The sequence below is a fragment of the Ammospiza nelsoni genome, chromosome 1 (assembly GCF_027579445.1).
Source record: "Ammospiza nelsoni isolate bAmmNel1 chromosome 1, bAmmNel1.pri, whole genome shotgun sequence".
NCBI lineage: Eukaryota > Metazoa > Chordata > Aves > Passeriformes > Passerellidae > Ammospiza > Ammospiza nelsoni.
In genome coordinates this window covers 155,154,663-155,169,293 of record NC_080633.1, presented here as the reverse complement: position 1 = coordinate 155,169,293, position 14,631 = coordinate 155,154,663, and the positions used below count along the sequence as shown (strand labels likewise).

Below are 14,631 nucleotides of genomic sequence, written 5' to 3'. Positions count from 1 at the left end.
GGCCATCAGGGTTGAATTGAGAGGGGTCTGCTGCTGATTTTGGTGCTGAATTGAGCCAAAACCAGCCCAAATACCCAACCTCAAATCGACAAGTGAGGGTGGATCACCAGTGATGGGCCAGGCTGTCTATCAGGTGGCCCTTGGAATGTCCAGTCCCCACTCAGACAGAGATTCCTCTCCCCGTTCCTGCTTGAAATGAAATGTGCGTGAGATTCCTCTTTCAGGAAGGAGATGCTCCCCAGGGTTCCTCCTTAAGGCTGAGAGAAAGGAATGTTCCCACGAGTGTTTTCTGTGGAGTGACATGGAGCCCTGTTTAAGAATGGTCAATTTTTGCTGGCTTTGTTAGAATTATTTAATGCAATTGTTTGTATTATTATTTAATAGATTTGCTTTGCACAATGGCATTGGTGTGCTTGGTGGCCAGAGTGGCTGTGGTAGCCTTGTGGGTGAAGGAGTCTTGGTGATCAAGGTGGTCATCGTGGGCTTGCTGCTTATAGTGACCATGGTGGCCAGAGTGGCTGTAGTGGCCACCGTGACCACAGTGACAGTGGTTGTCCTAGTGTCCTCATGGTGGCAGTATTTGCCAAGGTGTTCATTGTGGCAGTGGTGGCCTTTGTAGCCTTGATGGCCTCATTTCTCTGGAGGTCCAGGAGATCTTGGTGATCATGGTTGCCATTGTTGCCACAGTGACCACAGCCACCTTGGTGACATGCGTGGCCTCATGGATCAGACGATCCCAGTGGGCACTTCCACGGCTGCGGTGGCCAGGAGGAGTCACTTGAGGTGAAAGGTGGCTCTGGGGACGCTTTCCCCCCAGGGACAAAGAGGGGTGTCATAGGGTCCTGGGGGAAGTGAGGGGTTTAGGATGTCCCATGTGTGAGGAGGGCACAAGAATGGGTACAGGGGACCAGGGATTTCAGGGGTGTCAGGGTGGACTTAGGGGTAATAGAGGTCAGGGGGACTCAGGGGGTGCCACAGGGGTGAGCGGGGCTGACAGCGGTTCAGGGACTGTTATGGGGGGGCTCTTGGAGGGAGTCCTGGCCCACCCGCATCCATCTCACATGGACTGTCTCCACAGCACTGCCTCTGGTGGGGTAGAACAGGGTCAAAATGGAGAGGTCCTTGTGCCTGTCCTTCCCTGGCAGGGGCATCCCTGTCTGCTCCTGGATGTGGGCGTCTCCATGCCTGTGCCCTGTCATGGGTGTTCCTGTTCCTGTGCCCACAATGGGTGTGCTCAGACTTGGTGTCCCCAGCATGGAGTGTCTGTGTCCCCTACACACAGTAGTTTTCCCTGCCCCCCATCCCCAGTTAGTGTCATTGTCCCCTGTGCCTGATCCCATGGGTTTCTCCATGGCTACACTGGGTGTTTCCCATGGCCCCAGGCTGTCCCCTGTGCAATCACCTCACAGCCACTCATAGTTATATTTGTTGAAGTTTGCGGTGGAGTGGAGATGGATGCACGTTCTCTCCCTGTACTGGGTGACTTCAGTGACCTCAAAGGTCATGAAGGGTGGGGTCAGCACCCCCCGACTCCTGAATTTTCAGAGAAGAAGTGATGTCCACACAGTGGCACGTGTGCACCTTGAACACTGTCTCCTTCCCAAAGCACTGGTAATTTGGTTTGCGCAGCCACGTTGATGTGAATTCACCGAATTGGATGGTGTTGCCATGCTGTCTGTCGAACCAGACCCCACACACCCACTGAACACATCAAAACTCTGCCCTTTCTGAGCGTCCCTCAGCATGGTCAGGGGATCCGTCAGCAGGAAATGCAGTGTTTTGAAGTGGAAGTTGTCCCGGAATTACTGGTGGGAATGTCCAGCCACACGCACAGCCTCATTGAACATGTTGGATAGGCCATCCACTGTCTATGCCCTGATGGTGGTGGCCTGGCCTGGGGACAGACGGGTCACAGGGGGCCCCCACATCTGCCACTTGGCCACAGCCTTCGCCCAGATCTGGGCAAAGACACAATTCTGGTAGAACTCAGAGCAGTTGAGGGCCGGCAATGTTGTGGTGATGGCAGGGTGACAGCCCTGATACTGGTCATCAAAGGAGTCCCTGGCCACATCCAGGGGCACCACCTCCTTGATCACAGCGGCCATGGCCATTGCCAGCAGCGCCAGGATCTGAGCCAGGGGGGGCATAGAGTGGAGAACACAGAGGAGACACAGAGGAGACAAAGGGAGTGTTCCTCAGTGAGGGACTGGGGAGAGTATTGGGGTCAGCCCAGGGGGAAGGGAGGCACTCCTGGCCAGCAGACCCCTGGGCATGTCCAGGGTCCCTGATCCCATATCCTGGGTTTACTTATCCCTCTGCAGCATCTCCCAGCCCCAGAGACACCAATCCCACTGTACCATGGCCACCAGAAGCCCAATCCTACTCCCACCACTACAAGTCCCTGAGCCCCTGCAGGATCCCAACCCAATTCTTGGGGTGACTTCCTGAGCATCCCCCCATTGTCCCCCTAAGCCCGTCCCCAGACACCAATCACACTTCCAGTCCCCAATTTCTTTGCTGTCACCTCAGGACCTCAACGCAAATCCAGCATCATCCCCTGCCCCGACAGTGTTTCCCAGCTCCCCCATGACTCCAATCTCTGTCCTGTGATTCCCCCAGTGTCCCTTCAGCAGTGCAATTGCAATCCCAGTCCTGTGTTTACTCTTCTGATGTCCCCCCAGTGCTCCCTGGGACCTCAATCCTGCTCCCAATCCTCTGCAAGCCTCTTGTGACCCCAGGCCCCTCTGGGATTTCACCCAAATTCCTAAAGCCACTTCCTCACTGGCCCCATTGCCCCTCAGGTCTCTCTCCCAGATCCAAGTCCTGCTCCCAGTTGCATTACCCATTTCATGTCACCCCAGGACCCCAACCCAAATCTAAGGCTCACCCCCTGCCCCCACAATGTCGCTGTGGAGCCCTCCATGCCCCACTCTGCAATCCCAGGCCTGTGTTCCCCCCCTTGAGTGTCTCCAGTGTTCACCATTCCTGATATGAAATCAGCTGGAGCCAACTCCCTGATGGAACTGGAGGTATCAAAATACGGGAATTCTTTCTCCGCTCAGACTCACAGCAGATCTCTCCTGGTCCTGCAAGTCAGGGAGGGACTTTGCCACAGGGTCTTTATCCATTGGAATTATAAATATTCATTACAATGAGGTTCTTAGCTAATACAAAACTAGCATTTTCCCCATAAATAATCTGCATGGTTCTGCCACTTTTAAGAAAAAAATTCTATTACCCTGGAAGGTCATAAAAATTTGGTGTCAGGATGTGGTTTTCACTGAGTGCCCCAATATGCCAGATGACCTCACGCTGAACTTTCGTTTTGGGCGAGCGCTGCTCTTCCAGTGTACTAGAACTTGCCAAAAAGCCCTCACTGGTTTGCTTTATTTGTTACTTCATAGGTTGCAGTAACCTTTGGTCTGTTGTGTCCACACTTTTACATCTTTTTATTGTTTTTCACTAGTTCTTCTTTAAGCCCTATCCAGCACCATTGAGGGATCTGAAACTTTCTATTTTCTGTCTCATTTCTCGCCTCCCAGGACCCTATTGAGAGAACACATTGAGAAAATTCATTTTTGGAACTCTCCAGGACCATAAAAGGATTTCCAGAAAGAGGCAGAACCATGCAAATTATTAATAGGAAAGGTGAAGTTTCTGTACCAGGTGAGGCAAAGTGTAATGACTATTCATAATTGTGGTGGATAATACCCCATGGCAAAGTCCCTCGTGACCTGCAGGACCAGGAGAGATCTGCTGTGAGTCTGAGCTGATAAAGATTTCTGGCTTTCTGATACCAGCAGTTCCATCAGGGAGTTCTCTCTGGCTGATTTTGGTATCGGGGCTGGGGGGACCCCTGGGCACTCTTGGGCGTGGGCACGGGACTGAGGGATTGGGATTGCGGTGCTGGGGGGAAACTGGGGGAGTCACAGGTCTGGGATTGGGGCAATGGGGGGCTCTGGAGGAAAATGAGGGGGGACATGGGATGGTGGGAGTAGCATTGGAGTGATAGGGGGGCTGGGAAACACTGTGGGGGCAGAGGGCTATGCCTGGATTTGTGCTGAGGTCTTGGGGTGACACCAAAGATTGGGGAAGGGGAGTGGGATTGGGGGCTGGGGATGGGCCTAGGAGGACACTGCGGGGCTCAGGGAGTGACCCCAGGATTTGAGTTGGGGTCCTTTGTCAGGTGAGGGATTTTAGTCGTGGGAGTAGGATTGGGCTTCTGGGGGACCATGGTGCTGTGGGATTGGGATTGGGGTCCCTGGGGCTGGGGGACATTGGAAAGGCATAAGTAACCCCAGGATTCAGGATCAGGGACCCCGGACATGCCCAGGGGTCTGCTGGCCAGGAGTGCCTCCCTTCCCCCTGGGCTGACCCCACTCCCCTCCCCAGTCCCTCACTGATGAACCCTCCCCTTGTCTCCCCCATGTCCCCTCTGTGTCCCCCAGTGTCCCACTCTGGTCCCTGTGGCCTCTCCCCTCCATGGCCACCCTGGCTCAGATCCTGGCACTGCTGGCAATGGCCATGGCCACCACGGCTGTCGATGTGATCCCCCTGGACATGGCCCCGGACTCCTTTGATGACCAGTACCAGGGCTGTGGCCCTGCCATGAAGGCGGCATTGCCGGCCCTCAACCACTCTGAGTTCCAGCAGAACAAGGAGTTTGCCGAGGTTTGGGTAAAGGCTGCAGCCAAGTGGCAGAGTTGGGGCCCCCCTGTGTCTCCTGTGTCCCCAGACCAGGCCACTGCCATCATGGCCTTCACAATGACTGACCTCAGAATGATTTACCTCAGAACATTCAATGATGCCCTGTGTGTGGCCAGGCGCTCCCACCAGGAATATCGGGACAACTTCCACTTCAAAACACTGCATTTCCTGCGGACCAATGCTCTGGCCACTCTGAGGGATGATCAGAAAGGGCAGTGTCAGGGCATGTTCCTAAATGTGTGTAACGCCTGGTACAAGGCACAGCGTGGAGACACCGTCTGGTTCGGTGAATTCATGTCGGTGTCCCAGATCGATACAATTCTCAAGTGCTCGGTGCACAATGCTCAAGGTGCACATGTGTCATGGTGTGGAAATCCGGAACTTCACCGAATTTCCAGACGAGAAGGTGGTGCTGATCCCACTGTTTGAGACCTTCAAGATCACCCAATACACCCAGGAAGGGGACGAGATACAGATCCAGCTCCAGTCCACTGAGACCTACAGCAAATACAACTGCGAGTGGCTGGGAGGTGACACTACAGGTGACAGCCTGGGGGATGGGGACAGCCATGATAAGGCACAGGGCACATAGGCACTGACTGGGGATGGGGGACAGGGACACCCACAGTGTGTGGGAGGACAAGGATATTCTGGGCTGGGGGAGACCAAGTCTGGGGACACCAATTGTGGGCACAGGGACAGGAACAAACATGACAGAGAACAGGGATGGGGATCCCCAATTCTGGGAGGGAACAGGGACAGGAATACCCGTGCTAGGGGACAAGGGACAGGGACAGAAACAGGGACCTCCACAGTGTACCAACCCTGTCCCTCTCTGATAAAGGCAGTGCTGTGGGGGTGGGTCCTGTGCACAGAACACGCGGGGGCCAGGAGCACTTATGGCACTCCCTGAAACCCTGTAACCCCCTGTAATCCCCCCATGGCAATCCCTGAATACCCCTGACCCCTGTAATCTCTAGCCCACCATGACTCCCCTGACCTCCTTGGCCCCTGTTCCCCCCCACGACCCCCTGACACCCTGTCATCTGTCACCTCATGGCCCTCATCTCACCTGTCACCCCTAACCCCCCATTATGGCCATCCCCAACCCCCTCACTTCCCTGATGGTCCCCCTGATGCTCCTCTTTGTCCCCCAGGTGGGAGTGTCCCCAGGGCCATCTTCAACCTCAGAGGACTCCTCCTGGCCACCACAGCCCTAGCAGTGGCCACTGGGATCCTCTGAGCCACGAGACCACCACGGCCTCCAAGGACGCTGTGGCCACTGTGGCCTCCCCGCTCACCAAGACCACCAGGACCCACAGAGAAACGAGGCCACAAAGGCTACCAAGGCCACCACAGCCACTCTGGACACCATGGTCACTATAACCACCAAGGTCACTGTGGCCACCAGGATCACCTAGAATCCTTCAGCCACAAGGCTACCACAGCCACTGTGGCTACCAATACCATTTTGAAATGCAATTGTATTAAATAATTCAATCAAAACTATTCCATTAAATAAATCTGACAAAGTCAGCAGAAAGTGACAATTCCTAAGCAGGTCTCAATTTCACTCTCGAAACCAACACTTGTGACAATGTTTCTTTTTTGCAACCTTGAAGAAGAACACTGAGGAGCATCCACATCCTAAAGGAGGAACCTCACATGCATTTCATTCCAAGCAGAAATAGGGGAGGGAAATCTCTGTCTGAAAGGGTACTGGACATTACCAGGGTCAAAAGATGGACTACCAGGCCCACCACTGATGATCCACCCTCACTTGCCAGTTCAGGGTTGGTGATTTGGGCTGGTTTTGGCCCAATTCAGCACCAAAATCAACAGCAGACCCCTCTCAATGCAGCCTTAATGGCCAGAAATGGGGCATTGTCCCTTGGCCCCATTCCAGGCAGAGCATACTGCCATAACCTTTACGTCAGGGGGATGTTAAAAGCTCGAAATTGAGTTGTTCAAGAGGGAAGGGCAGGTCGTGTCCCTGGGGAGGGATTGTGCCAGTGCCCATCCTGGCTGGTGAAGACCTGCTGGTGAAGAATCTGGGAATGCTGGTGGGTGACCAATGTAGGGGACCATGTGTCCTGGGGCCAGGAGGGATCCAGGGAGCATCAGGAAGGATGGGGTGAGGAGGTCAGGGATTGATCGTGCCCCTCTGTCCTGCCCAGTGAGGCACATCAGGAGTGCTGTGACCAGCTCTGACCAGTGCCGTGTCCAGGTCCGAGCTGCTCTGGACCCAATCCTGTGCTCAGGGATGACGCTGCCTGAGCTGGGAGGTTGGGCCAGGTGCCCCCTCTGGGTCCTTCCAGCCTGACTCATTCTGGGATTTGGGGATTCTGGCAGTTGTGGTTTGGGAATTGTCCACTGGAGGGCAGCAGCGAGCGCAGGAAATCAGCAGGACTGCGCATGCGCTGCCTACAGCTGCAGTCCTGGGTGCCAACAGTAGGTGGCAGCACGAGCTGCTGGCTCTGCCGAGCGCCCGCCCCACCCCATCCCAGCCCCGGGGGCTCTGCAATGGTTTGGGATGGAGCGACCTTACAGCCCGTCCGGTGCCAGCCCTGCCATGGGCAGGGACATCTTCCCCTGGGCCAGGCTGTTCCAGGCAGTGCCCAATCTGGCCTTGGACACAGCCAGGGATGGGGCAGCCAGAGCTTCTCTGGGCAGCCTGTGCCAGGGCATCACCACCATCACAGGGAAGGATTTTATAGGAAAGATGGGTGGTGATGTTTTGGAAAAATGACTCAAATGGTTGGGGGTCTTTAGGTTAAATTGTTGTCAGTGTCTTCAAAATGGCTCTTGATATGTCTACACAAGAAGACATGAAGTTTGTCACAGAACCCTGGTGGTTGGACCAAAAAGGTTGAAGTCCTGAACTTTCAACTAATAGGAGAAATGGATCCCCACACACAGTCAATTCCATAACCCAGACAGCTTGAACTTCGGAACTTTGGGAGAAAATGCGAGGTTCAGGGGGGATGTGGGGTAGGTGGTTTGGGAGAGCTGCACCTTCCTGGTACCTCAGTGTCCTGATTTGAGAGGAAGTGAGTTTTTTGGGATGCTGTGGTCAAAGCAATAGGTGCTCAGTTTTGAATACTGGCACCTAGTGTGCCCACTGAGTACATGGATATGCCTCTTAGTACACAGGAGTCTAAAAGCAGAGAACTCCCAGGAGAACTCTCTATTGGTTCTGGTCAGTGAAAGCTTCAGACCTCCCCTGCCCAGCTGCTGCGGGCTGGGCAGGAGAGCAGAAGCCTTGTGGCCGGGTGAGGTGAGCCAGGGCCCTGAGGATGGAAGGGTGGAGGAGCACCAAGAGGCATCGGGCAGCCACCCCACACACCCCAGGAGAGAGATAGAGCAAGCTGGTGCCTGTGCCACCTTGAAATTTGATAGCATGGCCGGCCAAGAAGGAGAAGGGGGGGCGGGGGTTGGGCAGTGAGAAGGTGCCCAGCAGGGCAGCGTGGGAGTTCTGGACAGGCAGGGCCTGAGATTTTTAACCCTTTTCTTGGATGATGGAAACCTTACAAATGGCGATCCTCCTGGAGTTGAATGAGAAGAGAGATAGAGATGAGATCAGAGGAAATGGGCCACGAGAGAAGTGGAGAAGAATCTTGGGTGAGAAGAGGTGATGGAGTGGCCTTTGGCTAGACTTTTCTTGTATAGCCATGGACAGAACAATTTTTTCCTGTGACACAGAGACTGCATCTAGGGGGAGGCAGTGGCTTGGAGCCAAGAGAGTGCAGTGATGTTATGTGAAGGAGTGCGTGAACAGAGACAATGGGTAAGGATGGTGGTGGTGGTGCCCTCTGTCTTCAGGGAAGAAGATGATCTCTGTTCTTGACACCCCTTGGCCCCAGGGGGTGAATGTGCGGGGGACTGGTGTCCTGAAAGTGAGAGACTGTTGCTTTTTTGCAACTGGGCAAAGCATCCTTAAAAAGAGAATCCTAGAGGCAGCTCTGGTCCATGTGCAGTGGTGAGAGCACTGGACATGGAAGGAAGATGTCACGAGGGCAAATGATCTCTGGGCAGTGCCATGAGTGACATGGAAACACAAGAGGTTTCAACTGTGTTTCCAGGGAAAGCCTATGGCACAAGAGGGCATACTCCCTTGTTGATGAAATGAGAATTGATTATCTGAAGGGTGGTGAGAGACTGAGAGTTGATTACCTGAGGGGTGCTAACTGAATTGAGAATCCAAGGTTTTGTCTTACTGTGATGTGTTGGAAATTGGGGGGAGGTGGAGGAATATTTTTGGAAGGTTTTCATTCTGAGTTCTGTGTTTCTTTTACATATTGTAAGTTAATAAAGATTTTTTTCCTTTATTCCTAAGCTGGAGCCTGCTTTGCACTATTTCTGCTCACATGTCAGAGTAGACGCTAGGGAGAATACGTTTTCATTGGGGCACTGGCATTGTCCCAGTGTCAAACCATTACAGGGATCTCAAACTTTCTATTCTCTCTCTTATTGCTGACCCTCCAGGTCCCCAATCCCACCGTCCCATATCCTCCCAGTTCTCCCCAGTCTCACTCCCCACTGCTCACTGAGTTGCTGCCACATCTCTGATACCACTTGGGGTCCCCTATCAGATGCCATCTGCAGAGGATCAGCAATGGGACATCACACCATGATCAATATGATCAAATGAAGTCAAATTTATTACAAGAACAAACTGTATTTATGCTTTGTTCTACTGTTTGCCCCTCAAGCTAATGAATTATTGGTTCAGCCTAGCTGTGCACGCATTTCAAGCCTTCAGTTGATGGGTTAGTCTTCTTTCTTCATGCATCTCTCTGTGGGTTGCTATTTTGCCTTCATGCACTCTGCTGTGGTTTTTTGCTCCGTCTTCTTAGCGCGCCCCACATCCTGGACATGTTTTTCTCTTGAGAAGGCTCTTCCTATTTTCAAGCTATGGGGGACAATGTGAAATTCTACTCAGACCTCATAAAGGCTGGCTTGGGGACAGTGTCCATTTTCCCGCAAAAATCCCTCAATAGACATCCCTGTAGGCACCTTGAGCCTAGGGATGATCTCCTGGGGAAGTGTCTGAGTGACTTCCCTGGCCTTGTTGGTATAACAGAAGAAGTTCTGGACCCCAAAAAAGGAATCCACCAACACCAGGAGATATCTGAGCCTATGTTGGCATGGCAGCTCAGAAAAGCCATTTGCCAGTAATCCCCAGAAGTGTTTCGTCTTTCAGTGATGCCTGGAGGGAATGGTTTTGAATTCAAACGGCTTTTTTGAAAACAGATCTGGCATTGCTCTGTAACATACCTGACTGTTTTGTCCTAGAGACACTGAGGATCTGAGGCTGCAGACCTGTCCCCATCTCATCAATTCCCCAGAGCTTTGCTGGCGCTTTTCTCCTTTACAAATTGCAGCATCAGTTGGGAAGGGCTGGACCTCGCTATTGGGAGTTGCCTCTCACCTACCCACCCATCCACCCACTTTATTGTGGGCTTTTAGATAAGCAGCCAGTTTTCAATCTGCCCAACTCTATCCAGGCGTCACTTCTGGCAGTGAGTTTCCTTTCTCAGGAATTAAGACCAGGATGCTTTGTTGCGGAACCTCTTGTGCAGCTTTAATGCAAGTCTATTTTTCACAGGGATTTGTCAATCCCCAAACTGATGTGCCCTGGACTGTATCACACTCACTTCTTTGGGCCGCTGGATAGTAGCTAGGACACCCAGTGCCTGCTGCTGTCATTGATACACAAAAAGCTGAAAGGAGAAGAAATCCCATGGGAGACGTGGACATCAGGGCCATCTCTGAGTTACAGAACCCATGTCCTTTCTCAGGAGTCCAACTCAAAGATCATTCTGAGTGACCTGTGGGGTGTTTTTCCAAAAAAGTCGACATCAGCCAGGATTGGCTCAGATGTCTTTGGGCCATAGCAGCAACTGTTCTCCTCATCCAAGAGGCCAGGAAATCCAATTTGAGACAAAACTTTATGGTATATACTCTGCTCGCTGTAACTGCAAGAAGATGTGGAACAAGGAGCAGAACTTGACATATTACAAAGAGCTCTAGAATTGGCAGTGAGAAAAAGGGCAAACATAGGAACTCACTTGCCATCTGCTTTGAGCATTGCTCATGCCCATGGAGCCATATGCAAAGAAAGAAGCCAATTAACAGCACAAGGATCTCCAATTAAATGCAAAAAGGAATTATCATCCCTCCTTGATTCCTCCCAGCTGCCCAAAATGTGGCTGTACTACAATCCAGGGCACACCAGCTTGGGGATTGACAAATCCCTGTGAAAAATAGACTTGCATTAAAGCTGCACAAGAGGTTCCGCAACAAAGCATCCTGGTCTTAATTCCTAAGAGAGGAATTTCACTGCCAGAGGTGACGCCTGGATAGAGTTGGGCAAATTCAAAATTGGCTGCTTATCTAAAAGCCCACAATAAAGAGGGTGGCTGGGTGGGTAGGTGAGAGGCAACTCCCAATAGTGAGGTCCAGCCCTCCCCAACAGATGCTGCAATTTGTAAAGGAGAAAAGCACCAGCAAAGCTCTGGGGAATTGATGAGATGGGGACAGGTCTGCAGCCTCAGATCCTCAGTGTCTGTAGGACAAAACAGTCAGGTATGTTACAGAGCAATGCCAGATCTGTTTTCAAAAAAGCCGTTTGAATTCAAAACCATTCCCTCCAGGCATCACTGAAAGACGAAACACTTCTGGGGATTACTGGCAAATGGATTTGCTGAGCTACCATGCCAACATGGGCTCAGGTATCTCATGGTTTTGGTGGATCCCTTTTTTGGGGTCCAGAACTTCTCCTGCCACAACAACAAGGCTAGGGAAATCACCCAGGTACTCCTCCAAGAGATCATCCCTAGGCTCAAGGTGCCTACAGGGATGTCATCTGATAACGAACCCAGTTGGTATCTGAGGTGTGACAGTAACTCAGTGAGCAGTGGGGATTGGGACTGGGAGAAAGTGGGGGAACATGGGCTGGTGAGATTTGGGTCCTGGGGGGTGAGCAGTAGGAGAGAGAATAGAAAGTTTGAGTTGTCCTGAAGGTGCTGCATAGAGCTTAAAGAAGAATGAGCAAAAAACAATGAATGGATGTAGAAGTGTGAGCAGAGCCGGGCAAAGGTGGCTGGAACTTGTGGAGAAAGAGATAAAGGGCACTCCTGTGAGGCGTTTTTGGCAAATTCTTTAACACAGAAGGAGCAGCAATGTCTGCCAAAAGTGAAAGTTCAAGCTGAGGTCTTCTGGCATATTGGGGCACACTGAGAAAACTCATTATTAGAACTCTCCAGGACCATAAAAGGATTTCAAGAAAGAGGTGGAGCCATGCAAATTATTGCTAGGAAAAGTGCTGTTTCTGTGCTAGGTGAGGGACACATTATAACGAACATTTGCAATTGTGGTGGATGAAGACCCTGTGGCAAAGTCCCCCGTGACCTGCAGGACCAGGAGAGATCCACTGTGAGTCTGAGCTGATCAAGAATTCTGCCTTTCTGATACCTGCAGTTCCATCAGGGAGTTCACTCCGGCTGATTTTGGTATTGGGGCTGGGGGGACACCTGAGGACACTTGGGGGGGACATGGGACTGAGCAATTGGGATAGCGCACATGGGGGGACACTGGGGAGTCACAGGTCTGGGATTGGGGTAATGGGGGGCTCTGGGGGAAAATGCGGGGGGACATGGGATGGTGGGAGTGGGATTGGGGTCATGAGGGGCCCTAAAAGACACTGTGGGGGAGAAGGTGATGCCTGGATTTGGGTTGAGGTGTTGGGGTGACACCGAAGAAATTGGGGAAGGGGAGTGGGAGTGGGGTCTTGGCATGAGCCGAGGGGAAGTCTGAGGGGCTCAGGGAATGACCCAAGGATTTGGGTTGGGATCCTGCTGGGGATCATGGAGTCATGGCAGTAGGATTGGGCTTCTGGGGGCAGGAAGACATGGTACTGTGGGATTGGAATTGGAATCCCGGGGGCATGGAGACATCAGAGACGCATAAATAACCCCAGGATTTGGGTTTAGGGACCCCAGACCTGCCCAGGGGTCTGCTGGCCAGGAGTGCCTCCCTTCCCCCTGGGGTGACCCCACTTCTCTCCCCAGTCCCTCACTGATGAACCCTCCCCATGTCCCCTCTGTGTCCCCTCTGTGTCCTCCAGTGTCAACACTTGGTCACTGTGGCCTCTCCCCACCATGGCCCCCTGGCTCAGACCCTGGCATTGCTGGCAATGGCCATGGCCACCACGGCTGTCGATGTGATCCCCCTGGACATGGCCCCGGACTCCTTTGATGACCAGTACCAGGGCTGTGTCCCTGCCATGAAGGCGGCATTGCCAGCCCTCAACAACTCCGAGTTCGAACAGAATGAGAAGTTTGCCCAGGTTTGGGTAAAGGCTGCAGCCAAGTGGCAGAGTCGGGGGCCCCCTGAGTCCCCTCTTTCCCCAGAGCAGGCCACCGCCATCATGGCCTTCACAATGGATGGCCTCCGCAGCGTGTTCAATGATGCTGTGCGTGTGGCCGGGCGCTCCAGCCAGGAATACCGAGACAACTTCCACTTCAAAACACTGCATTTCCTGCTCACCCAAGCCCTGTTGATGCTGAGGGACACTCGGAGACCGCAGTGTCACATCATGTACTGCCACGTGGAAGGTGTCCAATTCAAGGCAGAGCCCAGTGACTTTGTCCGGTTCGGTCAATTCATGTCAGCATCACGGATGGAAAGAAGTCACTGGTACTCTGGGAATGACACAGTTTTCCATGTGTACACGTGCCATGGCACAGAGATCCAGCTATTCTCCCACTATCCTGGTGAGGTTCTGATCCCACCCTTTGAGACCTTTAAGGTCATCAACGTCAGCAATATAGGAAAGGGGAGGAAGATTCAGCTCCGCTCCAACGGGACCTCCAGCAACTACAACTGCGAGTGGCTGCAAGGTGACACCACAACCTAGGGGGATGGGGACACCCACTGTGGCCTTGGGGACACCCATGAGAAGGCACAGGGACAATGGCACTCACTGGGCCTGTGGGACAGGGACATGGGCACCCACTGTGTAGGTGGGACAAGGACACCCATGGCTGCAGGCAAGGACAGGGATACCCAGTGCTGGGGACACTCAGTGGGGGTGAGGGGATAGAAACACCCAGTTCTGGGGACACCAACTGTGGACAGGGGACACCCATGACAGGGCACAGGGGGTGGGGACACTGACTGAGGGTTTGACAACAGGGACAGCCCTGCCAGGGGACAGCAGGGACAGAGACAGGGATGTCCTCATTCTGATCCTGTCCCTCCCCACCAAAGGCAGTGCTGTGGGGATGGGCCCTGTGTGCTGGATGTGGGTGGGCTGGGAACCCTCATATCCCTTCCTGAAACCCTGTCACACCCTGTCACCCACCATGGCACCCCCTGACTCCCCCTGACCCCTGTTGCCTCTAAGCCCACCTTGACCTCCCCAGGCCCTGTACCACCCTGTGCCTCCACTGACACCCTGTCACTTCATGGCCCCCATCTCTCCTGTCACCCCTAACCCTCCAATATGCATGTCCCCAACCCTCTCACTCCCCATATGGTCCCCCTGATGTCCCTCTCTTTGTCTCGCAGGTGGGAGTGTCCTCAGGGCCACCTTCAACCTCAGAGGACTCCTCCTGGCCACCACAGCCTTGGCAGTGGCCACTGGGATCCTCTGAGCCACGAGACCACCATGGCCTCCAAGGTCACTGTGGCTACTGTGGGCACCCTGATCACCAAGACCACCAGGACCCACAGAGAAACGAGGCCACCAAGGCTACTGTGGCCACCACAGCCACTCTGGCCATCATGGAAACAATAACCAAGGTCACTGTGGCCACCATGATCACCTAGACTCCCTCAGCCACAAGGCTACCACAGCCACTGTGGCTAGCAATGCTATTTTGCAATGCAATTGTATTAAATAATTCAATCAAAACTATT

The 14,631-nt window shown here is 53.2% G+C and overlaps 3 protein-coding genes across 3 annotated transcripts in view; all 3 read left to right on the top strand.

Annotated features, from left to right (window-relative positions):
- The window catches only part of LOC132078984 (NAD(P)(+)--arginine ADP-ribosyltransferase 2-like), a 348,971-nt gene that overhangs the window by 7,452 nt on the left and 326,888 nt on the right, over positions 1-14,631 (top strand). The gene's annotated exons all lie outside the window — the stretch shown is intronic.
- On the top strand, positions 4,483-5,950 carry LOC132077538 (erythroblast NAD(P)(+)--arginine ADP-ribosyltransferase-like). The gene is given in 3 exon segments (XM_059479359.1): positions 4,483-5,028; positions 5,030-5,249; positions 5,865-5,950. Coding segments are annotated over 3 exon segments (852 nt in total).
- LOC132077459 (erythroblast NAD(P)(+)--arginine ADP-ribosyltransferase-like) lies at positions 8,241-14,541 on the top strand. Its single transcript, XM_059479237.1, has 5 exons — positions 8,241-8,328; positions 8,530-8,603; positions 12,836-13,610; positions 14,136-14,140; positions 14,281-14,541. The coding sequence occupies exons 1-5, from the start codon at positions 8,241-8,243 to the stop codon at positions 14,539-14,541; spliced, it is 1,203 nt and encodes a 400-aa protein (XP_059335220.1).